This window comes from Xyrauchen texanus, chromosome 38, assembly GCF_025860055.1.
Source record: "Xyrauchen texanus isolate HMW12.3.18 chromosome 38, RBS_HiC_50CHRs, whole genome shotgun sequence".
NCBI lineage: Eukaryota > Metazoa > Chordata > Actinopteri > Cypriniformes > Catostomidae > Xyrauchen > Xyrauchen texanus.
In genome coordinates this window covers 8,304,190-8,332,174 of record NC_068313.1, presented here as the reverse complement: position 1 = coordinate 8,332,174, position 27,985 = coordinate 8,304,190, and the positions used below count along the sequence as shown (strand labels likewise).

General features: G+C 39.1%; 1 protein-coding gene across 2 annotated transcripts in view; it reads right to left on the bottom strand.

Annotated features, from left to right (window-relative positions):
• Window positions 1-905: 905 nt before the first annotated feature.
• Window positions 906-27,985, bottom strand: part of zmp:0000001236 (mastermind-like protein 2) — a 124,996-nt gene continuing 97,916 nt past the window's right edge. For both annotated transcript variants that reach the window (XM_052110800.1, XM_052110798.1), the window contains exons 3-5: window positions 7,331-7,495; window positions 4,955-5,063; window positions 906-2,763 (exon numbers count right to left, since the gene is read on the bottom strand). In XM_052110800.1, coding sequence (XP_051966760.1) covers window positions 1,937-2,763; window positions 4,955-5,063; window positions 7,331-7,495 — 1,101 coding nt within the window. In that variant the 3' untranslated portion in view covers window positions 906-1,936. The remainder of the gene's footprint in view (window positions 2,764-4,954; window positions 5,064-7,330; window positions 7,496-27,985) is intronic.

The window sequence follows — 27,985 nt, the reverse complement described above, 5'->3', positions numbered from 1 at the left end:
TGATGCCCAAACACTTAGATGAGACTAAGTGTTTGGTCTCATCTGACCACAACACTTTCACTCAATTCTCCTCTGAATCATTCAGATGTTCATTGGCAAACTTCAGACGGGCCTGTACATGTGCTTTCTTGAGCAGGGGGACCTTGCGGGCGCTGCAGGATTTCAGTCCTTCACGGCGTAGTGTTACCAATTGTTTTCTTGGTGACTATGGTCCCAGCTGCCTTGAGATCATTGACAAGTTCCTCCCGTGTAGTTCTGGGCTGATTCCTCTCCGTTCTCATGATCATTGCAACTCCACGTGGTGAGATCTTGCATGGAGCCCCAGACTGAGGGAGATTGACAGTTCTTTTGTGTTTCTTCCATTTGCGAATAATCGCACCAACTGTTGTCACCTTCTCACCAAGCTACTTGGTGATGGTCTTGTAGCCCATTCCAGCCTTGTGTAGATCTAAAATCTTGTCCCTGACATCCTTGGACAGCTCTTTGGTCTTTGCCATGGATTGATTGCTTCTGTGAACAGTTGTCTTTTATACACTTTTAGAGTGTGCTCCTAATCTCAGCTCGTTACCTGTATAAAAGACACCTGGGATTTATTTTTTTTTATTCTGTCTCTCACTGTTCAAATTAAACTACCATTAAAATTATAGATGATAATTTCTTTGTCAGTGGGCAAATGTACAAAATCAGCAGGGGATCAAATACTTTTTTCCCTCACTGTAAGTGCCATCACACAATGGAGCATGAGCATTGCCGACCTGGCCACATCTACAACAATATTTTAGAATTCATATTTTACATTTTCATTTAACCTGAAATATTAGACATGAATTCCCAAAAACTTTCTTTATTGATGAAGTTTATTATCAAAGACTAAACTGACAGTAGGATATACACATTTATGAAAGAATTATGGAAAAGAAATAGAAAACACATTTCATATACTGATGGATAAATGTACAGATGCATAAATAGAATATTACAAATAAGACCTTTTAACTTACTGTGCCTTTAAAAATGTTGTATTTATATTCAATATATTTTAGTATTCTAACTAAGTACACAGTAGTTCCTTTAACAGATTTTATTATTTTAAACGTATTACAAAATGAAAATATTTTTTATTACAACGGCTCTTTTAAAAACAAAAACGGCTCTTTTTTTATTTTCCATTGATGTGTCATTTAAGAGTGAATAGTCAAAACAGATCTGAATTTTCCATGTTATGTGGAACAGTATAGAGCGTAAGTCTGGTTCTAGAAGTAAAAATCCCATTCATTTTCTCCATAGACAAATTGATTTTTAACAATAACGAATAAACCTTAAAGACGGACCTAAAGTGAGTTGTTAATCAATGGTATTTGCTTTTGTTAAACCCATCAGTCTGCGTTATTTAAACTTCATCAAAACAACAAAAATAAAAATGTTTAACGGCAGAATTCCAGGTGAAAAAGTACACTACCATGATCCTGAAGAAAAAACATTCATATATCAGAGAATATAACTTTTTCACAGACTGTGATGTTTCTACCTTATTTTGTGGCATAAATCCTATGGATTAATTTTATTACCTTTATGTGCATTTTGAAACGTAAATTTTGGTACCCATTCACTTGCATTGTATGGACCTACAGAGCTGAAATATTCTTCTAAAAATCATTGTTTGTGTTCAGCAGAAGAAAGAAAGCCATACACATCTGGGTTGTCATGATAGCAAGTAAATGATGAGAGAATTTTCATTTTTTGGTGATCCCTTTAAGACCCCATGAACATGAAACTTTACAATATGTTAGTAAATGATATGAAAAACCAACCCAACAATATAGTAATATAGTTGTGTTTTCCACACAAATACAAAGGTAATAAAATATTCTAAAGGGCCCATCACTTCCGGATTCTAGCAAAATTCTGTGACAAAATTCTCACGCTTTGAGTCTGTTTATGAATGACCACCAAGAATTTCCTCCAGATTAATGTCTTTCATCCAATCATCATTGCCTGAACCTGATTTTAGCAGGGAGTCGATAAAATCGGAGTCTGCATTGATCCCGGGTACCGTATTATCATCCTCCTGTAGGAAGTCAAAGGTCAGCCGCCCTGCCCGGTTGTTCTGATAGGTTGCTGGGCTTTGGATCATCCCTGCAAATGTGGTCGGGCATCCTTGCTGTTCAGCAGAGGACTGATTCAGGCAAGTCACCCCGGGTTGTGGGGGTATTCTGGCCTGGCTAGATCTGGGAGCAGAACCTCTTATTGCAGTGTTATTTGGCAGCAGGCTAGAGTGGGGCGCCACCTGGCTGGGTGGACAAATAGGGCTTGGTGGGAAATGACTGTCACTGTGGGGTGCTACTACATTGGGGAGCCTTTTGATATCTAGCCCTGATAGCACCTCGCCCTGCTTGGCATTAGTTGCCCAGCTCAAAGCAGTGTCCATCCTGTTGTTTTTAGAAGTCCTATCACCCAGTCTTTGACCCAGCATGGCATCTTGACTGACACCTGTCATGGAATGCTGAGTGCTTGATTGGAAATTGGCACCCTGGTTGTTTGTCCCATGGAACTGAGTCTTATTTTGCTGAAGTCCCATTCGGATCAGGCTGTTGGGTTGCTGTTGTAGCTGGCTTGCGCATGCTTGAGCCCGTGTGGGTCCTGGATTAGGGTCTTGTCCAAGGGGAAACCTTCGCTCTCCTGAGTTTGACACCATCTTGGTAGCCTGTCCATTTGGCAGGTGGCATGACATGGGTTGGATGTCATTTTGGTCTGACCCATTGCCTGTTATTGGGGGAAAGATCATACCAGCATTAAAATATTTGGTTTAGAATGCCGTTAGACAAAGCTTAAAAAACAAAACGTAAATAGTCTAATAATTGAATTAAGACAATGAAGACTAATCAGTTGTCTAGGTGTCAATATAAAGACTTTAGTAATGTTTGTAAGGTGTAACGTACAGCCAGCTGATCATTGATGTAATTTCAACCCAACAGAGTGATCAGAATAAGTTCTTGTATCACCCTGAAGGTATTTATTTTGTGATAAAGGCCGGCTGACTGAATATTATCCATCTTAAAAAATAATATTTAGATTTCTTAAATTTATTTTATCAGCTTAGTTGTAGAGAACGTGGAGTGATAAGAGAGAATGCAAGCAAAGCTATGTAGAAAACATACATTCCCCGATGAGAGTTGATATGGACAATGGTCATTACAAACATTTATTCGGAAACATTTCACCACAGAAAACTGTTATTGAACAATCAGAATCAATTATTCCACAGTGCCTTGTGATAAGTACAGTGGGTACAGAAAGTATTCAGACCCCCTTAAATTTTTCACTCTTTGTTATATTGCAGCCATTTGCTTAAATCATTTAAGTTCATTTTTTTCCCTCATTATTGTACACACAGCACCCCATATTGACAGAAAAACACAGAATTGTTGACATATTTGCACATTTATTAAAATAGAAAAACTGAAATATCACATGGTCCTAAGTATTCAGACCCTTTGTTCAGTATTTAGTAGAAGCACCCTTTTGATCTAATACAGCCATGAGTCTTTTTGGGAAAGATGCAACAAGTTTTTCACATCTGGATTTGGGTATCCTCTGCCATTCCTCCTTGCAGATCCTCTCCAGTTCTGTCAGGTTGGATGGTAAACGTTGGTGGACAGCCATTTTCAGGTTTCTCCAGAGATGCTCAATTGGGTTTAAGTCAGGGCTCTGGCTGGGCCATTCAAGAACAGTCACGGAGTTGTTGTGAAGCCACTCCTTCGTTATTTTAGCGGTGTGCTTAGGGTCATTGTCTTGTTGGAAGGTGAACCTTCGCCCAGTCTGAGGTCTAGAGCACTCTGGAGAAGGTTTTCGTCCAGGATATCCCTGTACTTGGCCGCATTCATCTTTCCCTCGATTGCAACCAGTCAGTCCTGTCCCTGCAGCTGAAAAACACCCCCACAGTATGATGCTGCCACCACCATGCTTCACTGTTGAGACTGTATTGGACAGGTGATGAGCAGTGCCTGGTTTTCTCCACACATACCGCTTAGAATTAAGGCCAAAAAGTTCTATCTTGGTCTCATCAGACCAGAGAATCTTATTTATCACCATCTTGGAGTCCTTCAGGTGTTTTTTTAGCAAACTCCATGCAGGCTTTCATGTGTCTTGCACTGAGGAGAGGCTTCCGTCGGGCCACTCTGCCATAAAGCCCCGACTGGTGGATGGCTGCAGTGATGGTTGACTTACTACAACTTTCTCCCATCTCCTGACTGCATCTCTGGAGCTCAGCCACAGTGATCTTTGGGTTCTTCTTTACCTCTCTCACCAAGGCTCTTCTCCCCCGATAGCTCAGTTTGGCCAGACGGCCAGCTCTAGGAAGGGTTCTGGTCATCCCAAACGTCTTCCATTTAAGGATTATGGAGGCCACTGTGCAGGGCAGCAGACATTTTTTTTGTAACCTTGGCCAGATCTGTGCCTTGCCACAATTCTGTCTCTGAGCTCTTCAGGCAGTTCCTTTGACCTCATGATTCTCATTTGCTCTGACATGCACTGTGAGCTGTAAGGTCTTATATAGACAGGTGTGTGGCTTTCCTAATCAAGTCTAATCACTATAATCAAACACAGCTGGACTCAATTGAAGGTGTAGAACCATCTCAAGGATGATCAAAGAAATGGACAGCACCTGAGTTAAATATATGAGTGTCACAGCAAAGGGTCTGAATACTTAGGACCATGTGATATTTCAGTTTTTCTTTTTTAATAAATGTGCAAAAATGTCAACAATTCTGTGTTTTTCTGTCAATATGGGGTGCTGTGTGTACAATAATGAGGAACAAAATGAACTTAAATGATTTTAGCAAATGGCTGCAATATATCAAAGAGTGAAAAATGTAAGGGGGTCTGAATACTTTCCGTACCCACTGTAAATATAGTTCCATCCTGCATTATATGAAATCAAAAATACGATCCACACCTGAGTATAAGCTTGGCTGCTGAGCTCCAACTCCATTGCGTGGTTGTTTGTAGTCTGGTGGAGGTCTTGTGAGATGACGATTAAACTGATCTTGTGTGTTCAGTTTCTCCTGAAAAATTTACAGCAAAAGAACAACATTTAGCATCATTTAAACTATTTTAAAACCACATTGGGTTACATAAATTACCACTGACTAAGTGGACACTGGCCAGTCTTGGCCAACTTAAAAACAGTCAAATCATAAATGCATTTATACTTATTCAAATAAACATGTTGATGCATAAATTGCAAAGGAACTTCAAAATCATTCAGGCAGATATTCCACAAGAACTGGCATCAACATTTTCATAAGCTATTTTGGTTTGGGTCTAATGTCAATCCCTGAATGATTAAAAACTATTTTAAAGATCTCTCCAGCAGACATAAAACAATATGTTTGTGAGTTTGACCCAAAATTACTAATTTGCTTGTATCTTTTAGCAGAATATGCAAACTGAACAAAAATGTGTACATATGGATAAAAGGACATTTGGAGGGCATACAGTTCATCCAGAAAGTATTCACAGCGGTTAATCCAATGGATTAAATTAATTATTTTCCTAAAAATTCTATAAACAATACCACATAATGACAATGTGAAAGAAGTTGGTTTGAAATCTTTGCAAATGCATTAAAAATAAAAAATCACATGTAGATAAGTATTCACAGACTTTGCATGATACTCAAAATTGAGCTCAGGTGCATCCTGTTTCCACTAATCATCCTTGAGATGTTTCTACAACTTGATTGGTGTCCGCCTGTGGTAAAGTCAGTTGATTGGAAATGATTTGGAAAGGCACACACCTGTCCATATAAGGTCCCACAGTTTACAGTGTATGTCAGAGCACAAACCAAGCCATGAAGTCCAAGGAATTGTCTGTAGACCTCCGAGACAGGATTGTATCGAGGCACAGATCTGGGGAAGGGTACAGAAAAATGTCTGCAGCTTTGAAGGTCCAAATGAGTACAGTGGCCTCTATCTTTCGTAAATGGAAGAAGTTTGGAACCACCAGGACTCTTCCTAGAGCTGGCTGCCCGACCAAACTGAGTGATCGGGGGAGAAGGGCCTTAGTCTGTCACTCTGACAGAGCTCCAGCGTTTCTCTGTGGAGAAAGGAGAACCTTCCAGAAGAACAACCATTTCTGCAGCACTCCACCAATCAGGCCTGTATGATAGAGTGGCCAGATGGAAGCCACTCCTCAGTAAAAGGCACATGACAGCCCACCTGGAGTTTGCCAAAAGGCACCTGAAGGACTCTCAGATCATGAGAAACAAAATTCTCTGGTCTGATGAAACAAAGATTGAACTCTTGAATGGCAAGCGTCATGTCTGAAGGAAACCAGGTATCGCTCATCAACAGGCCAATACCATCCCTACAGTGAAGCATGATGGTGGCAGCATCATGTTGTGGGGATGTTTTTCAGCGGCAGGAACAGGATCGAGGGAAAGATGAATGCAGCAATGTACAGAGACATTCTTGATGAAAACCTGCTTCAGAGTGCTCTGGACCTCAGACTGGGGCGAAGGTTCATCTTCCAACAGGACATGACCCTAAGCACACAGCCAAGATTACAAAGGAGTGGCTACGGGACAACTCTGTGAATGCCTTGAGTGGCAAGCCAGAGCCCAGACTTGAACCTGATTAAACATCTCTGGAGAGATCTGAAAATGGCTGTGCACTGACGCTCCCCATCCAACCTTATGGAGTTTGAGAGCTCCTGCAAATAAGAATGGGAGAAACTGCCCAAAAATAGGTGTGCCAAGCTTGTAGCATCATACACAAAAAGACATGCGGCTGTAATTGGTGCCAAAGGTGCTTCAACAAAGTATTGAGCAAAGGCTGTGAATACTTATGTACGTTTGTAGAATTTTGAGGAAAATAATTAATTTAATCAATTTTGGAATAAGGCTGTAACAAAAAAAATATGGAAAAAGTGAAGTGCTGTGAATACTTTCCGGACCTAGCGTTCCAATTTCAACGCTAAGTTGCACTATAATTTAAGATCATCCTAGTTTGCAACTGGGATCAAATCAGTTGAAAATTTACACCAAAACAACACCTATTCTGTCAAATTTGGCTATTTGGGTCATGTTTTTATCACATGTGCTTGGACTGCTTAATAATTTCAGCTTGCAACTACATTTGACTTTATATTCATAGAAGAAACATTAAAACGTGTCATGTAGAAGTTTGTGAATCTTACAGTTTTCAGCTGGAGGGAATTTGTGGATGGAATTTTATTACTGCATAGAGTTCTAAAACCAATGATAAAGTGATGATACAAGACACGTTATATGAATATAATAATAAAGGACACTCAAAATGCTGTTACTCACTGTATCAGTGATGCTGTGTTGTGACTGGCCCAGTTGTCTCTGAATGTTCTGGTCCTGGCCTGGGTTTTTCAGTGAATTGAGAACAGCTGACCTCTGTTGTTGGACCTGCCCAGTTATATCCACAGGTCGACCATTCGGTGGTAAACGAGGTCCTGGTAAAATACCCTACAAATGGAAAGCACATTATTTTTTACTATTCATATTGAAATTGCATAGACATCAAACAGGCCCAGAGGCATCATGTACATATTTTCTGGAGGGGGCACCAGTGGTAGAACTGGCTCATTGTGTCCCGTAGTAGTGTTTTGCACAAAGATGGAACCACATTATCAGGATTGGGGGACAAAATATAATAATTTAATAATCAACAATGTAAAAAACCCAAATCAGTAGACCACTATTTTGAATATTGGCCCTGGTCTATGGTTATTACAGCTCTGATTTGCATACAGTATAGGAAATTATAGTAATTGAGTTTTCGATTTGCCATCAAGGTTCAAATACTGATGTAATATATTCTAGTGTGACTGAAAAACTTCAAGCAATACTGCAACAGAATTTGACAGACAGAGATCGCCATCTATTTGACATCTATTCATGATGAACTACTGTGTTCAGAGGGACAAATCACACGAGTTTGTAGCAACATGAGAGTGGATAGACAATGACAAAAAGTTTAAAGCATGATCATAGAATTAGCAACTTGAGTGGACTACCCAAATTTAGACATGCACATTTCAGCCACAGCTGATTCTTTTTTTCTTTTCTTTTTTTTTTTTTTACCCATTTATTTTTTAACAAAATGGGGGACAGGAAGAGAATGTATTTTCTGAAATAGTTTTTCTGAAACTAATTCTGAATAGGGTTCACTTGCAAAAGGTAAGCATAGTTTAGTTGAACTGTGATATTTTTAGTAAAACCATAACTACAAAATGTGGCTTTACTACATTAACCATATTCTAACTGTGACATTCATAGTAAAACCAGTGATAATACAGGAAAACCAAAACTAAGATAAAAAAAAATCACAGTTCATATGTTTAACTATGTTAATTTGTGTTGTAACCAATAAATAAATAAATAAAATTACAGTTAAATGAAAATTAACCAGGATTCACTACAGTAAACTGAATATCATACAATATTATATCAGAAAATATGGTTACTTGACAGTAGTAAAACCATAATACATTTTGGTTATGGCTTTACTATAGTAACCACTGTATATAGTAATGGTTAATGGTTTTAATACAGTAAATATTGTAGTTGAACTAAAGTTACTGAAGTAAAACCATGGTAAATTGTGTGGTAACTATATGGTTTTACTACAAATACCATAGTTCAGCTATGTTTACTGCCGTAAAACCACAATTAATTTTCACGATGGACGAATAATGCTACTGTGAGAACCCAAAACAATTGCAAGGGAATGCACACTTTTGTGAGAGAATGCAACCGTTGCATTGTACAGACAGATATCTACTGTGATTGAACAGTTAATCCACTAGAGGGCAAACTTAGTTTAGAGTGCTGATGTTACACAATGCATGTACACATGTGACTTCCTGTGTGTGGTGATAGGGATTTTCCATAGCCTTTCCCACACTGCTCTATAACTTGGAGAAAACATGTCCATGCCTCCATCAATAATGGGAACATAATGGTACCAAGGGGAGTTCAAATTATTCAGATATTCTCATAACATCCTGTCGATTTTAATATGCCTACAATGATACATAGATTGTAAATAAATGCTTGCTCTTCAGAAAGCGCAGCCTTACAAAATGTTTAAACACTTAAACTAATGTTCTCTGTTTTAAATCACTTTAACTGCCTATATGAGAATTTTCTTAGATATCAGTGAGGCTCTGTGGAGTAGCTATCAGTGGGAGACGTTTTTTTTTTGTATGCATGCAGTAGCAAGGAAGGGTTTACTGCATGACTGATAGCCTTGATCAAGCCCTGCAGCTCTTAGAAGACTGATCCTATGGGGTGCAACCCAATTGCTGCCAGTAAAGGACAGATTTATTCAGCCACAGGGCAGAGGCGTGCAATAACAGATAATCTCACAGGCCTACTTATCCCACTTTTTTTTTTTCACTTTCCTGAAATGCACACTCTTAACTGTAAACAATATGATCATAGATCAGGAGACATCTCAGTTATGTTTTATTAAATTAACATCAATGCTTAACAGTTCATTTTGTATTAGTTTATGAATTAATAACTAGAGGGTAACTAGTTATTAATTCATAAATGGGTAACACTTTATATTAAAAGAACATTTAATAAAGCCAACTAATTAAAAAAGATATACAACTGTATATCAAGCTACCATAAAACTACCATATGGTTTTGAGTTGTGTACTACACCATGCCAGCAAGAAACTTCCTTACCCTGACACATATTTTGTGTGCTCATAAAGGACTTTTATTTATTTATTTATTAAATGTATGATTCTTACACATTTTCATATGTATATATTTTACAGACAGAGTATGTGCATGCTTTTGGGGGACTGATAATTTCAAAGTATGCCCAATGCTTTAAAAACTGACTGTATACAGCAAAATCCCCAGTGTTAAATTAACACTCCTTGGTGTCTCCAGGAGTCCACTCTACAGGAGTGATAAAAACTAACACTGAGCAGTGTTGAATCTACTCTGTGTTGTGTTGAATGTTGAATTGGCCAAGCAATTAATGAGATCAAGTAGATACACTCTTTGAGTGATGACTGATCATTAGTGGTGACACCTGCTGTTAACAAGGAAAGAGTGAGAGACAACAAGAACAGGAGAACGAGAACAAACCAACAGACAACACAACAATTGAATTGGTCTAACTGAGATGTAAATCAACTGCAAATAAAATTGATTATTGGACAACAATCTCTTAATATGATGTGTGCGAATGTTTAAGAAATGCAGGGTTTGTTTTTCATGTGTACAAAAGTTATTTTTAATAGAGGGTTGTCTCTATTTTGTGTTGCTGATGTCATTTTATTGTTTCACTTGAAGTCACCATTACAGTGATTATTGTTCACTTTGGTTAGACACTTGAACTTTGAATAATCATACAGTTATTTTCTTCCAACCAACCAGCACAGTATTACATTTACATTTATGCATTTGGCAGATGCATTTGGCCAAAGCGACTTACAGTGCACTTGTAACAGGGACAATCCCCCCCGGAGCAACCTGGAGTTAAGTGCCTTGCTCAAGGACACAATGGTGGAGGCTGTGGGGATCAAACAGCGACCTTCTGATTAACAGTAATCTGCTTTAGCCCACTTCGCCACCACCACAACCACCACTACTATATATATACCACAGTATTGCTCAAGAGAACAGATGTGATGCACTATGAAAGAATACTTTTACCCTCATTGAGGCATCATTTAAAGTGTAAAGAATAGAAGCCATAGCTTAATTTGAAGTTTGCATTTTCTATGGAAATATACTATAATAATAGTAATAAATAAAAAGATGGGTATATCATGTTTTAACAAAGTGAGCATATACTTCCTCTCAGGGATAGAATTCTTGAGTTGTCAATGATACACACAGACATCAAAACACAACAATGGTGACAATCAACAAACTCCTTTTCAGATTTATGCCGTAATGCACTGTGGGCATCCACATAGTACAGAACTCAGCATTGGCACCCAGCATGCATTGTGGCATGAACCTGAAAATTTGTTTGTTGATTGTCACAGTTATTGCGTTTATATGTGAAATGTTTATGTCTGTGTGTCTTACTGTCAACTCAAATGATTATATACTCTAAAGATAGTAACTGCTCAATGTGTCACAACTGTATTGCATTGACCCAGCTTTATTACCATATTCAGTCTGAATTTTAAGTTTATTTTCCCCAAATCATATTAGAATGCCAAATTATTATTTTCCCCAAATCATATTAGAATGCCAAATTATAATTTGTTTTAAGTCTTAGTAAGACATACTTGAACTTAACCAAATAATTTTTTCTCCATCATGATCCATTATTGCTGTTCACTTAAACAATATTGCACTGACTAGAAATAATTTGTTGTATGAGCAAACAAAGTTCAAGAGTCTAACCAAAGTGAACAAAATGACATCAACAACACAAATTAGAGACAAACCTCACATAAAAATAACTTTTGTACACATATGAAAAACTAAATAACCTCACATGACATATTTAAGCAATATAACACGAGCAAGAGTGCGATATGGCCCTATATCAGCTAGGGTTGTGCCGATGGACGATATCATCGTCCATCGTGATGGCTGACCAACATCACGATGTAGAGCCACCATCGTGATGCCACGCCCCCTTTTGCGAGTCTTGCTAGTGTGACTCACTAATCCTAGTCTCTTCTATAGTTAACCTAAAAACTTTGCAGGGATTGCTCTGTAAATTAAATTGAGAATATAACTAATGCATATATGCTATTTTAAATACTGTAGTATATGCCAGAGACGTGACATGTTAGTTTGTGAAAATACCGTGTCAGGCAGGCTACACAAATACTGATCTTGACATTGTTAGCTTCTTGTCTTTTTTTTACATGTCTGTAGAACCCTCACGGGAAGGAGGACAGGAAACGAAGGTTCCAGGGAAAAAGGTAAGGTTTTTAATGGTTGTCTGTCTCACAAACAATTATAGAAAAACCAACACACAATAACACAAGCGCACTGGGTTGGCTTGCTCTGGTCGGCTCTCTCTGCTCTGCGGCCGCTGGCTTTTTCACCGCTCTCCTCACTCTACTGCAATTAGAGACAGGTGTTAGTCATAATTTGGCCCAGGTGTGAGCGCCCTTACCGCTTCTCTCTCCCGGACGGGCGCTTGACCACGCCCCCGCTGGCACAATGTCTTACACTGTACATTTAGATTAAAATATTTTATGTTGTAGGCTACAAGAAAATAGCCTTTATTAATTAATTATTAGTAGTTATAGTGTCTCAGAAAATCTTGCTCATTGTCACATAGCTCTTGTATACACTGAAGCGGCAGTTTAAGATAAACCCATACCAGCGAATGTCAAATAACTTTTGTCTGGTTAATATGGCCATAAATCCATAATGTCAAATCAAATGAAAGAAACAAGGTGAATATGAATAACACACATTTATTAAAACATAGAAGAACAACAAATAAAGAACAAGAAAACGGGAACAACACTCAGACCGAAACTCGGCATTAACATTTCACTTATAATTAGCAGCACAATTAACTTCAGCACAGGCTACAAAATAAATTATGTTATTGAAATATTGTAAAGTGGTCATATGAACTACACAAATGAACGTTTAAAAAATAATATGCAAAATCGAATAGCTCCATAACGGATGGCTGAAAAATGCAGATTGGTCGATCTGGCCATCTTTTGCGCGGATCACACATGAGCAGATCTTGCACAAAACTTCGGACGGGTCCCTTGGCTGTCCACTCTCATCAGGTCTAAATCCAAAAAATTGCCATATAGGCGAAGTAGTACCCTTTTTAGCAACCAACACCAACGCCATTGTATCAACTCTACGTGGAAGGAAGGTACTTTTTTTCTTACGTGCAATATATTAAAAAGCCCGGATCAGTACTAATTAGTTGGGCTAGTAAAATAACGAAATTATAGTTTTTCAGTAGAAAAAAAATATCTATGTACAGAGATATATTAAAATAAAAAGTGCTTAAAAGTGCACAACTCTTCTTAAGTGGAAGAAATATTTTTCCCCCTTACGTGCAACCTATTGGAAAGCGCGGATGAGTCAGTTGGGAGAGTAAAATAACAAAATTATAGTTTTTAAGTGGAAAATAGTATTTATGTAAAGAGATATATTAAAATAAAAAGTGCACAACTCTTCTTAAGTGAAAGCTAAAAAAAAAAATGCTTCATGTGTCGTGCAACCTACTGATAAAGCGCCGACGAGTCATTAGATAGGTTAGTAAAATAACGAAATTATAATTTTTCATATCATTTTTGAAAATTATATGAAATTATATAACTCCCCGCCCCGCCCCGCCCCACCGACGATATCATCGTCCATCGCGATGTTTTACTGTCAACATCGTCAACTGCCAATTTAGGGGACATCGCCCAACCCTAATATCAGCACTGCTTTGATTCGGCCACAGACATGAGGCCGCAGGCCAAGTCCTGTAGGTAATCACAGCAGTGCTGATTTAGGGCCATATAGCATGATTGCGAGTGTCATATTGCTTATATACAACAGTTCAATGAACAAGTGCATTTGAAAAAAATGTGCGGTCATAATAAACGCATTTGTGCATTTGTGCATTTGTGCTCCTGAAGTTTCTGCTTTTGAGGGCATAACCAATTGTGAGCACAAAAGGCAGGTGCCGTAATGTTTAATAGGACTCTTATCACAATTTGGGGTTTACGTGGAAAAACATCATCAAATTCTATGATAAGGGTCCGATCGATCATGACCCATGGGGAAATGTGAAGCAGATATAATAAAACCATACAAATAAAACACAAATTCTTCCTTTAAGATATTAATTGTTAAGGTTGAAAGTCATTTTTTAAACTTTCACAAGTCATTTGTGTTGAGTCGAGTTAAGTCTGAAGTCAATAGAGTCTGGAGTCTATTAAAATGTGATTCGAGTAGGACTCGAGTCCGAGTCTCTAACTTGAGTCCCCATCTCTGACCTATGTAGGTGTGTTTACTAATATACAGCCGTGGCCAAACGTATTGGTAGTGACATATTTTGTGTTTTGCAAAGTTTGCTACATTTCATGAGTTTTAAATATTTTCTTGGCATAAACATTCAATATATGCAAAGAGTCAATATTTACAGTGTTGGCCCTAGTTCTTCATAACCTCTGCAATTCACTTTGGCATGCTGGATATCAGCTTCTGGGCCAAATCCTGACTGATGGCGATCCATTCTTGCCTTATTAATGCTTGGAGTTGATCACAATTTGTGGGCTTACGATTGTCCACTCGCCTTTTGAGGATTGACCACAGGTTCTCTATGGGATTAAGATCTGGGGAGTTGCCTGTCCACAGATCCAAAATTTAAATGTAATGATATCTGAGCCACTTCATTATCACTCTTGCCTAGTGACATGGTGCTCCATCATGCTGGAAAATGCACGGATCATCACCAAATTGCTCCTGGATGTTTGGGAGAAGTTGCTCTTGCAGGTCGTTTTGATACCATTCTTTATTCATGGCAGTGTTTTTGGGCAGAATTGTGAGAGAGCCCACTCCCTTGGATGAAAAGCAACCACACACATGGATGGTCTCAGGATCCTTCACTGTTAGCACTACACTGGACTCATGGTAGCATTCACCTTTTCTTTTTCGGACTATCGATTTTCCAGATGTCCCAATCAGTTGGAAGGGGGCTTTATCAGAGAAACTAACTTTGCACCAGTCTGCTGTCCAATCCTTGTACTTCCTGCAGAATTTCAGTCTGTCCTTGATGTTTATCTTGGAGAGAAGTGGCTTCTTTGCTGCCCTTCTTGACACCAGGCCAATGTCCAAAAGTCTTCGCCTCACTGTGCATGCAGATTCACTCACACCAACCTGCTGCCAATATTGAGCAAGCTCTGCACTGGTGGTGACACAATTCCATAGCTGACTCCTCAGGAGGAGACGGTCCTGGTGCTTGCTGGACACTCTGGGATGTTCTGGAGTCTTCAAAATATCTCCTTGCGCACACAAAATTGTTTCAAGTAATTTAAGATTAAGTTATTTTCTAAAACAAGTTTTACATAAAAGTTTTTGTTTTTCCAGTCAACTCATTTTAAATCAAATATATATATATGCTCTGCATATGACATTTCTACAATGGCATTGGTAATGTTTTCTTTTATATGATGCCGCTATCATACCAATAGGTGTTCATACTGTATAAAGTCCAAGACTATAGCAGCCAGCAAAATATACACACAACATTTGATTTTGCTCATTTCATGTACCCTGAAGGCTTTAGGATGTAACAATCACTGTGTCAAATAATCAGGCTAGCTGACATGTCTTTGGAGGGTATGTTTTAAGAAATGGTGTGTCGTATAACTTAGCAAAATGGTGGAAGTTTGCCAATGGTTGAAATCACTTACAGCACCTTTTACTTTTGAACTATATGCACTAGAAACAAAAGTTAATGCTAGATAAATGTAGAGACAAAAGTTAACGTTAGTTAAATAGATTCAGTAATGTGAAGTACTTATAAACAAGCATGAACCTTATAAACTTCTCGTCCTCCCCAAATTTCGCATGAGTCTCTAAAACTGCAGAAGAGGAGAGGCTTCTGTCCTCAGAAACTCTGTTTGAGAACATGTCAGCCCGAACAGCCAAACACACACTTTGTGTGTACATTGTCAATCACTGTGTTGACACAAAACATTTCCCAGGGCAAGAAGGATTTTACTGAAGCCCCACTGCGTTACGCAAGGCTATTAATTTAGGAACTGATGTCTTTAAGAGAGAAACGCTCTAAAGCTCCACTCAAGAGGTTTCGAAAAGAAAACACTAAAAGAGAACTCTGTCATGTGAGGAATTTGCTGGTTTAGGAGGCCACTGCATGCAGCTCTGGAGCAAAGTGAGCCTAAGCAATGATCATACGTGCTTTTATCAAATGTCCACTCTCTCACACACATGAAGCAGTGTGAAGTCAGATTCAATTTAGTGAATGAGGTTGTTTAGATGCTTCATTTGAATGAAACTGTTTGACAAATTAAATTCATAAAGCTCTTTGATGTCACACGCTCAGAGGTATCAGCTCTGGGACATGAGGTAATTATTGAGGGCAAGCTATAATTTACTCTCTCCGGGTCTCTGATTAGCTTCTTTACGATGTAAAGATGAATCTCTTCCTGAGTAAACTGGTCTAAAATTAAAAAATAGGAACATGGATCATATGGAATCCGTAGCTTTGTACTTAGGTAGAGGACAAGAAGAAATGTGATGACAAGTTCAACAACAAACTAGATTTGTACATTTTCTGAGAAGAAATGTGATTGGTTTGCTGTGCAAAACTTTAACATATTGCTTTGCTGTTGCTATGATGTTCCAAGTAACGCCCGTTTCACACATACTCTGTGTGCAGTGCGTATGCGGTGCGTATACGGTACAGGAGCAGCACGCGATATAGTGCTTTCACATATGCCGCGTTTGCAGTGCGCTACTGATCCGCAGTTTCTGTGTGCCACAAAATCAAAAATGTGTAAGGAATTTTGATTTTAAACCCAAACGTTAACTTTGAGATTGTTTATGGCATTGAAACAGTATGAAAATTCATTTTAATCATTGTGATTCTTTTTTTACTTGTAGTTCCAGTTGTTGACAGAAGAAAAGCTATCGCGCTATATCTGTTGCTAATAAGGAGAAGAATGAGACGCATTTGGGTTCACTGTCTTTTTTTAGGGTAAAAAAATCATATATGATGGCATTTTGCAACTTTTGGGACTATAATCATACTTTTTTGTTTTTCTTGACCCTGTAATTTAGTAACTGTAGAACACATTAACTGTATTATTATGCGTATATGATGAAATTCTTACAGTTTCTTGACAATCTATGTCTATTTTAATGTGAACAATGCACTGCCACTTTAATTCAGTGCGGTGCAGCACAGCAAAAATAGACTCGGTCCGTAAACCATCGCTGCACTGCTGTATACGCACCGCAACTGGAACGGATCGACGGACTGCATCCGCGTGCAGTGTAAAAGCTCTAACCTGTTAACATGGGTACGGAAAAAAATACGCACCGCATACGCACTGCAAATGGAGTACGTGTGAAACGGGCGTAAGTGTGTGTAACGGTAGCCAGCTGGTACATGATAGCTGTGCAGTGTGTAAATCTTACTCTCATGGCCTTATGCACTAGAGACTGAGACTAGGGTCATGGCTTTTCTAGCTTCCTTGCTAGTGCGTCCGACTCCCAGACGTCCCATCCCATCGTCGGTTTGAATCTCGTTCGTAGGTCGGGTACAGAGGATTAAATATTTGTCAATGCAATTCATAAAAGTTTGTGGCTATGTTTATTTGGAATTTTGTGATGTGAACTCTTTTTCTAAATTAATTATTAAATAAAATATCTAAGCATTAAACAATAAAATTCAACGACACATTTATGCTGCAGAGGACTAAATCATTGTTAATTAAATCAATAAATGTAACTGTATATGCATGTATGTATGCATTTGTTTAATTGCCTTTTTATGTATTTAGATTTTTGTGAAGTGAACCCTTTATTTGTAATCAATAGCAATAAATTCTTATTAATATTATATTACAATTATTATTATTATTATCATCATCTAAATAAAGAACCTTCAATATGTAGTCGTTTTAACCTAGCATTGTCAAAAAACAACCCACCACACTGGTTAATATATATAAATGAACATGCGTTCTGTCCAATAGTTACACACAGTTTTGGGTAAGTAACTCTAAAAAACATTATGAATTACTAACTACTAATTGCATCATCTAGAGTGTAATTAGATTACTGTACTAATTACTGCATTACTTATTACTAATTACTTTCTAAAACACTTATCAACCTCGACCAGATGAAAAATTGGTGAGACATGAAATTGTTATTTTAATTATTTAAAAAAATTATATAAAATCAAATAAATTATTCATGAACTGACCAAATAATTTAAGGGGGCTGCATTAAATTAGAAAACATAAATTTTAACATTAGACATTACATTTCAATGTTAAATTCACTATTGTTTTATATAGAATTGTTCTATAGTCTATACAGTATTTAACACAATTACTTCAGAAGTAACTAATTAAATTACTGAAAAGTATTTCCTTAATTTACTTTTTTTCAATGAAAAAGTAATTTGATTACAGTAATTAATTACTTTGTAATGCATTACACACTGATTACACAGCAATGGGTTTCCCAAATAATCCAGCATTTAGTGATGAGCTATGCGCCGAAGTTTAGGGATTTGATGAAATCCTTAACCCTTACTATGAGCAACAGGAATGTTGTTTCTTTAGGAAGCACACTAATAAGTAGAGGGATTTAAAAAATTCCACATATTTGACAAACGTGAAGCCTCATTACATTCCATACTTGCTTTCATTGTTAAAGTTCATGCCGTATTGCTTTAAAATGCACATGTGGTGTTGACTATGTACAAAATGCAGAAAAAAGGGAAAATTCACTTCTATTCAGGACTATTCATTACATTTGAACACCCTCCACTTGAATATACCGTGAGAAATTCAGACCAGTCTCATAAGTTCTGACCACAAAGCCAGATTGTGTTCACATTTCACTGAAACCGACCGCCTCACTCAAACCCTTTGTTATGTGAGGGAGCAAGGGTCTCGTTAGCTTAGCTGTCTCTGTAATCCACTCTTTGTGATCCTGATGTGTAATAAAGCTGTTTTCCATCACTCTTTCCCTCCTCGTTCTTTACCAGTGCATTGTTAAATGAATACCACATGTGTCCACTGACTCCATAAAGGAGATATGTGATTTAGGCTTCCATTCCACCAGCATTACAAGCAGTTGACAGGACTCCAGGTCCTGCTGTTTTCTCACTGCACTTCCTGCCGACTGGAGGCAGGACGCTTTCCCTAGGGAGCAGCTCGGCATCTGGACTTAGCCCCAGATCGTTTTCCCATGCGCTCCCCTTGTAGTGCAGCTACAACCACCCCTCACCCCCACCCCAAAACCTGACTCATTCCCACTAAAATGTTAAAGTTACATTTATGCAAAGAAACGTATTCCTAAGGTATAGTTCACCCAGTTTTTTTATTCTGTTATCACTCATCCACATGTTGTTCCAAACCATATGATTTTCTTTTTTACGTGAAACACAAAGGAATATGTTGAGTCCGCCTCAGTCACCATTCACATTTATTGCATATTTTTTTCCATACAATGAAAATTAATAGAGACAGAGGCAGATTTCATATCTATAAAAGTTTTCTATTACAGACAATCTCTTTTTTGTTTATTACAAGACAAGGAGTACGATATTAATATAAATCACTACTATATCATGTTGATTTTCTCAGCAATGACATTGAAATATAAGTATCCCAAATGCATTTTCATACATATTATATATATTATTTGTTTCTCAAGGTGGCACTATTGGTTCAGTGATTGACTTCATTTACAATTCAAATTGCTTTTTGATGAAGCAGCAACAAAGTAAACCTTAGCAAGTACAACACATGAACATTATGATTTGGATTTGTCAGGGGAGGGGTCGTGCACAACAGAAAGGCTGTTCCATATTATAGAGCACATCCAAAAGCGGTCAATGGGAGACACGGTTATAAATGCAGAGGAGACGGCGAAAGCCGCCTCAAGTTGATGGAATAACTGTCCGTGCCCCTTCCCCCCTCCATTGAGTGACAGTCTGACACTCAATGGAGTTCTCAAATTACCAGTGTTCGTGTAATGACATCCCATATGCCCTCTGTCATAAAGACAAGAGTCTTAACCACCTTCAATTTAACCAGTGAAGCCAGGTCTGAGGCAAATGGGCTCCAGAAGTATTTCAAAATGTTCAGTACCATAGTACTTCTCTCTGTGTGGGTAAAAGGTAGGTACTATAGCGCATTGAGAAACAAAACATGGTCCTACAGGTGGAAGAGATTTCTCTAGATATTCAGAAGCTGAAATAAATAATTGAAGCCCAGATAACAAAAACAAGTCATGCACTAATAATAAAGCACAACAAAGACCTAATGACTGAATTTGACAATTAAATTCTGTACCTGAGGTCAATTTATTGTGCAAAATTTCAACCTTCTTTGACCCATCTTGAGCTTCGTAATGCCATTATATGGAACTGTGGAGTAGTTTTGGAGAGGTGTGCATTGCACTGAGGATTTTTTCACTTTACCAGTAACTGTTGCTGGAGGTGAAAAGGATTTTAGCAAGTTGAGACATGTAAAACACTACCTGAGATCAACAATGTCTCAGCATAGTCTGAGCAGTCTGGCAGTACCCTCCATTGAAAGCATACTATCTAAAAAGTTGGACTTCAAAGAGCTCTCAAAAAGCAAAACTCGCCAGCAGGCTTTAAATGTAGAATAAATGTCAAAGTTTAAAATGATTTTTTTTGTAGGCTAGGTGTTGTTGACTTATTGGTTGATTTAATGAATATTCACCCATGTTTATTTAGGTGTATATGTTATTACAATGTTACTATTGTTAGTATGTTAAAATGTTAATTATACAGCAATATTGCAAGAATGTTCATATTTATTCGACCATCTGAATTATGAGGCTCTGTGCAAATGAAAATGCCTGAAATATAGCAATGCTGGATTGGACATTTATATAATATATTTCATTTTGTTATATCAGATTCTTTTTTTTAAGAAATCTATAATGTTTACACACTTTTTACAGTGAACCTTAGTATTAAGTAATTAGTAAACCACTAACACTTAGTATTAAACTTCAGAGTGTAACTCCATGTTATTTGTGCTACAGACGTAATAAAAACAATATTTAAAAATATTTGTACGGCAAATGATAATACAGCCTACAAAAATCTGATTTGACTAACATTTGGACTTCAGCACAAGCAAGCACCACTCACTTTTCATTAAAAAAACAAATCTACCATCGGTTTGATCTACAAAAATGTGCTGGAAGATATCACTGTTCTGGTTGAGTTTTGGAAATCCATAAAAAATAAAAACTTGAAAGTTGATTGGTTATGGTATGGTTCAGATCTGTTCTGTTCTGTTCTATCGTCTGCACATTCAGTGCCTTAGCTTGTTTTATAACTAGACAAGAAACAGACAGTCTCGCATCAGAGCCAGAAATACTTGAATCGCTTCTACAGATTCTGACTAGTCAGTGTAACACCACTTTAATCAGAGTATTACACTCTGCATGAATTTTTTAGGGCACACAGATCTCTCTGAGAGAGAGAGAGTTAGTGAGATGTTACTCTGAGGATTATTCCTTTCAAGTATTGAATGCAGTACATTGTTTCTCCACAGGAAAAAAATATAATCTCTACAGACTTTGATTTCACAGATGATACCAAGTACAACTGCTAAGCAATTTTACTGCCTATGTACCATTACTTACTTTGTACCATTAAGTAATGTAGCCTATGTGACAATCAAACTTTGAACTTTGTTTGCCATACTTATGCTGACAACTGTTGGTAGACTGTGAGAACCAGAAAACAAGAAACAGACCCAACATCCTGGTATTTTTACATGTACATGTATATTGCCCCCTGTGGGAGAAACGTCAGCAAGAATGAAAGTTCATAAGAGATTATGGCACCATTTCTGAACCTTTATTTACATGGTATTACTAATTCAGTTCACTGTGGGAAGACTCGCCATTCCCTAATTTGCTCTCTGTTGGAGAAGATGTTCTCCATTTCCACTGCTTTTCTGTTATCATTTATTTCCCGCTCATGTTGTTCAAAACCTGTAGCACTTTCTTTCTGCCTTAGAAAACAAAAGGAGATACAAGAATGACATCTAAGTTGAGATCAAAGTTCTGTTCATTTGGATGATATGAACGCTGTTTTGTGAACTCGGATGCGCACCAGAGTCTGCTTGAAAATGTAGTCTGAGGTACAGTTCATGTGAACTCCAGTAAGGTTCACTGCTAATATGAATGCAACGGTACCAAATCAATGACATACTATAATTTGCATCTTTGCAGGCGCAATTATTATGGTATGAAGCCAGTGTTGGGTGTAATGCATTACTAAGTAATTAATTACTGTAATTAAATCACTTTTTCATTAAAAAAGTAAAGTAAGGGATTACACTTAATGTTTCAGTAATTAAATTACAGTTACTTCTGATGTAATTGTGTTAAATCCTGTATAGACTCTACATTCACATTCCTGAACACTCTAATTGTTCTATAACAATTCAATATAAAAAAATTGTATATTAAAAATTGAACTTTAACTTCTAATTTTAAAATGTATGTTTTCTAATTTAATGCAGCTCCCAAAAAGTATTTGGCCAGTTCATGAATAATTCATTTGATTTTATATCATTTATTTGAAAGTATTAAAAGAACAATGTCTATCATGTCTATCCTTATCTTTTTCATCTGGTCGAGGTTGATAAAAAGAAAGTTTCAGAAAGTAATTTGTAATTCAATTACTTTTCAGAGAGAGAGTAATTAGTTCAGTAATCTAATTACACTGTAGAAGATGTAATTAGTAGTTAGTAAATAATTACTTTTTAGAGTAACATATCCAACACTGGATAATGCACTTCTCATACCTGCTCGTGTTCAAATAAATCACCTTCAGCAGCTCACATTCTCTACATCTCTTGCAATGCAACCGTGGCAGACAAACACAAGAGAAGTTCTGCGCACGTCAACTTTTGGTGGGAAATTCAAAGAGATGAAGAACGTAATAACAACAAAACTGATGTCTTCTTGAGTTGTTACTGTAGTTAGGCCTGGTTTATACTTGACGCAGCCACTTTGTCGCAAGGGTTTGCACACACAAAGTGACGTCATCGCTGCTGTCATCTGGAATCCGTAAATCTGTTTTGTGCGGTCGTGCACATGCCAAATCTTTTAACTTTGCATGCAGTGCTTTGATTCCATTGGACGAATTCAAGGAAAGAGGCAGAGCAGTTGTGCCTATACATTTCAGGCAAAGTAAAACAACAGCACCTTTCGTGTTCAGAAAGACAAGTAAGCCTTCTTATCCACTACCTTTTCTTCACTGAATAAAATGGTCTAAACAATGCACCATTAATATATAACTGAACAGATATATATATATATATATATATATATATATATATATATATATATATATATATATATATATATATATATATATAAATAACGTGTGTTTAAATGTAAATGGAGTTCAAACAATTATTTTAAATGTAAAAGTCCAGTGTAAATACCTCTGGCTGTCTAGAGATGCACACACAACGTGCGCTGCAGTGCCAGGTGAAAGGTTAAAATTGTTAAACAGCAGGGGGGAAGAAACGGACTTGGGTTCAGTCCAAGTAATCAAGTGTGAAAGCACACTAAGACTCATTTTCATAGTATAAAACAAAAACATTATAAAAGATGTCATCCGCTTTAATGGCTATCACTCTGAATTTTCTTTTAATTAACATTGATGTTTTAAAGGGGATGAACATAGAGATGCAACATCTCTGACAGTATTTCAGCATTGACAGTGTGTTGTGCTGTAGCATGCAGTACGGTTAGCAGAGAGCCCTGTTTGAACGCCCCCTAGAAATGAGTCTGAACAGGGTCTTGTCGACTAATTATTCAGAAAATCCAATGACTAGCCTATTTTGAAAAGATTTAGTTTTGCACATCCTTAGAAATACTACAAATGATGTAGTTTTGCACATCCTTAATTAGTAGCTGCAAATAAGAGAGAAATGTGCTTGTGTTCTGAATACAGAGCTGGGAAGCATGACTGAAAAAAATATTTGTATCAAAATCAACCCTGCATCTCCACCCTCCCTCTGATCTAGTTCTGAAGTAGGTAAGGACGACTCCTCTTGTGTGGTTCCTGTTATGGTTTCTCACAAAGAGACTTGAGAGATACTGTTTGTATGAAACTGAAAAGGGGGATGTTCTAAAGCTCCCCAATCATAACAAATCAGTGGTTTAACCTCCGGCACCCGGCTAAGCATATTACTGTCATTTTCCACAACTTGTCCCTCACAGCTAACAACCTCCAATTAGCAAATCCTGCTGTGCGCATCTCTTCCCTGACGGCAAGCAACTGTGACAGGCGGAGAAATTTGAAGTTCTGCATGTTAATCAACTGTGCTCTAGCAAGTTGGGCTACCGTCAAAGTGCTTAGAGGGGAAATACATATTCAAGGCACCCTACAACAGCTGAGACACAAAAAAACAATCACAAAAGGAAAACAGGCCTACAGCAAAATGCAGCGCCTCTGAGTTTCAAGCAGTTGGCAGACAGCTAACAATTAACACAACAGGCTAACAGATGGATGGAACGCAGTGTGCTTGGTTTTAACACTACTACTCTATTGTGGAAAATAAATAATAATTGAAATAATAACGGCATGGTGTAAATGTAATGTAATAACCTTCACTTGCTATCAGAATTATCGTAAATACTAGTGTCCTACTTGGAAGATGTAGAACGCCCATCAAGTCGTGATTACGACTGGGATCCACTGAGGTAATATTGAAGAATTTTCGATTTGGAAGGAGACATAAACTTTCAACATGGCAAAGGAAAGTACGGTTTCTGTAGTAAATGGTTTTATTTATTGTTCTAAAAGCTGCTCCCTTACTTTTTGCTGTTTTGTTTATTAACAGTTTGTATATCAGTAACCAATGTAAATTGCAAATTATAAATGATCGCTTGACTAAAATGTATTTTCAGTGTCATTATAAGCGTTCCCCATGAATTATGCAATATCCTATTCTTTCTGACAATAACGTTTTTGACCGAGACAAGTAATTAATAGTAATTGTGACTTCAGAAGTGGGAAGTAGGATAATTCTGATAGCACATGACACAAAACATGAATTGTCCTTGAACTTTCGAAATAAAAGAGTTAAATGCACTAAGAAAACTCTTATACTACATTTAAACATTTGGTAGATGCTTTTATCCAAAGTAACATTTAGTGCATTTGGGATATACATTTGATCAATCTATGCATTTACTAGGAACTAAACCCATGTCCATGGCAATTTAAAATATGTTCTATCAGTTGTAAAATTATAAATTGTAAAAAAATGTAAAAACGATGTTTATGTTTACAGTCACAATCACAATATAATACAGGCTTTGCTAACAGTGTTGGGTGTAATTAGATTACAAAGTAATTCCTTATTTTAATCAAATTACTTTTTTAATTTAAAAAGTAGTGTAACGCTAAGTGAGTTTACTCCATTAAAATCCAAGTAACTAGCCAAAAACATACTTAAGTGAAAGTAAAAAGTTATTCACATTTATTGTACTTAAGTATTAAAAAAGTAACAAATAACTTTTTTCCCTAGCTATTATTAAATTAAGAGAGAGGAGATTGTGGCCAATTATGTGATATGTAAAATGGATTTAATTGGTGGAATAAATAACAATTAAAGTAAATTGTGCAAGAGTTATTTTTATTACACAGCTCTCTGGAATACTCAATTTTTATTGGTCAATTGCTCAATAACAACCATACACCTGGGGATTTAGACATGTCAGACTGCTCATCTGGGTTCTGCAAACCATCTCTACTGCTTCTCGGATCACTGTGCGATCTCTACAATTAAGCTAATAAAATAATTTCAACTCAAATCGTTTGGTTACGTATGTAACCTCCGTTCCCCGAGGGAGGGAACGACACGTTGTGTCGGAGAAGCGACACTAGGGGTCTCTCTTGAGCGCCGATATTCACCTCTGACCTATTGAAAAGGGCCAATGGAAGTTGGCAGTCAGTATTTGCATACCCGCCCCGGACATACGGGTATTTAAGCCGGGCAAATCACGGAAGTTTGGTCAGGATTTTTCTGAGGAGCGGAATGGTCCGGCCACAACAGTGGCTCGGTTCAGTGACATGGCGGAGGAAAGACACAACGTGTCGTTCCCTCCCTCGGGGAATGGAGGTTACATACGTAACCAAACGTTCCCCTTCTGTCGCTCTCTCCACGTTGTGTCGGAGAAGCGACACTAGGGGACCCATTCCAATCTTGCCATGTGCTGAACCATGTATGTGAACCGCCGATACAGAGGCGGGCATGGATTTCATCCAGTGCCGCGCATCGTCTGTACCTGGCTGCAGGTACCCTTCCCCAATGCCCCATAAGAACATCGGAGTCCTTCTAGTTACCCTGGGAGGGGAACAAGGCGATGTTTGCCAACATGGCCTCTTTTCTCTCTACGTTTCTCGCATAGAGCAATCACGGCCGGGGCCCTTACATGCATATAGGGAAGGGGGTCTTACCCAGACCCTGCGGAGACCACACCTGCCCTTTTTCTTGGGGAGGAAAAGTGGTAGACACGTCACACGGCCGTCTTAGGGCTTGTGTGGGAAGTATGGTGCGGTGGTAGATCCAGCCTCGAAAGGGGGGAGTTGCTACATTACGGTGGCCGAGGCAGCTGTAACTGCCCATGGGAGACACGGGGGTCCGCTCGTAAGGGGACAGAACCGTGGAATTACACACAGGGGGAGTCCGAGCAGGAGGCCTTACCTGTGGAGCACCTATACCAGTACAGGGTAGCCATCAGGGTACCCGCAGTGGCTTGGATCGGCGAGTTCCTCTGCTGAACCGCGGACCCGGAGGGCTGGGGAGGAATCGACCAGGGGCCCGACTTCGGAGTGGGCGCCCTGGGAAGAAGGCGCACTACTTTACCTTGATGTCAGGAAAAGGGCGCTGGGCGCAAGCGATCCACCCGGCCGGTCGGTCTACGTGTTACCGAGTTCTACCTGACAAAACACGAGACGCAACCGACTCAACACGGAGGTTGTAAAACCTCGCGAAGGTGTTGAGTGTTGCCCAACCCGCGGCTCTACAGATGTCTGCTAGGGAGGTGCCCTTGGCCAGTGCCCACGAGGACGCAACACCCCTTCCTGAGTGAGCTCGGACCCGCAAGGGTAGGGGCACGGCCTGGGTGTGATAAGCCAGTGTGATGGCGTCGACAACCCAGTGGGCGAGCCTCTGTTTGGAGACGGCATTCCCTTTCTGCCGTCCCCCAAAGCAGACAAAGAGCTGCTCAGAGCGTCTGGTGCTCTGTGTGCGGTCCAGGTAAATGCGCAGGGCGCGCACTGGACACAGCAATGAAAGGGCTGGGTCTGCCTCCTCCCGGGGCAGCGCTTGCAGGTTCACTACCTGATCTCGGAATGGTGTGGTAGGAACCTTGGGCACATAGCCCGGTCGCGGTCTTAGGATCACAGACGTATCTGCCGGACCGAACTCCAGGCAAGTGTCGCTGACAGAGAACGCTTGCAGGTCCCCGACCCTCTTTATGGAGGCGGCGTGATCAGCAGGGCCGTCTTAAGAGAGGGCCCTGAGTCCAACTGATTCGAGCGGCTCGAAGGGAGGTCTCTGGAGTCCTGCCAAGACTACCGAGAGATCCCAGGAGGAAACTAGGCCTGGCCGGGAGGGATTCAACCTCCGGCGCCTCTCAGGAACCTGAGGATCAGGTCGTGCTTACCCAAAGACTTGCCGTCTACAGGATCGTGGTGGGCGGCGATAGCGGCAACATACACCTTGAGGGTGGGCGGGGACAGCCTCCTGTCCAGCCTCTCCTGTAGGAACAGAAGCACTGGCCTAATCGCGCATCTCTGTGGGTCTTCGGCTCGGGAAGAACACCAATCTCCGGAACAAACGCCACTTTAGGGCGTAAAGGTGCCTGGTAGAGGGGGCTCTGGCTTGGTTGATTGTATTCACAATGGTCGCCGGTAAGCCGGCTAGATCTTCCGCGTCCCGTCCAGGGACCAGACGTGGAGGTTCCAGAGGTCTGGGCGCGGGTGCCAGAGCGTGCCCCGTCCCTGAGAGAGGAGGTCCTTTCTCAGGGGAATCCGCCAGGAGGAGCTGTCGCGAGGAACATGACTTGCTCCTCGTCCTCCCTGACCTTGCACAGCACCAGTGCAAGAAGGCTCACTGGAAGAAATGCGTACTTGCGCAGCCCCGAGGGCCAGCTGTGTGCCAGCGCGTCTGTCCCGAGGGGAGCCTCTGTTAGGGCGTACCA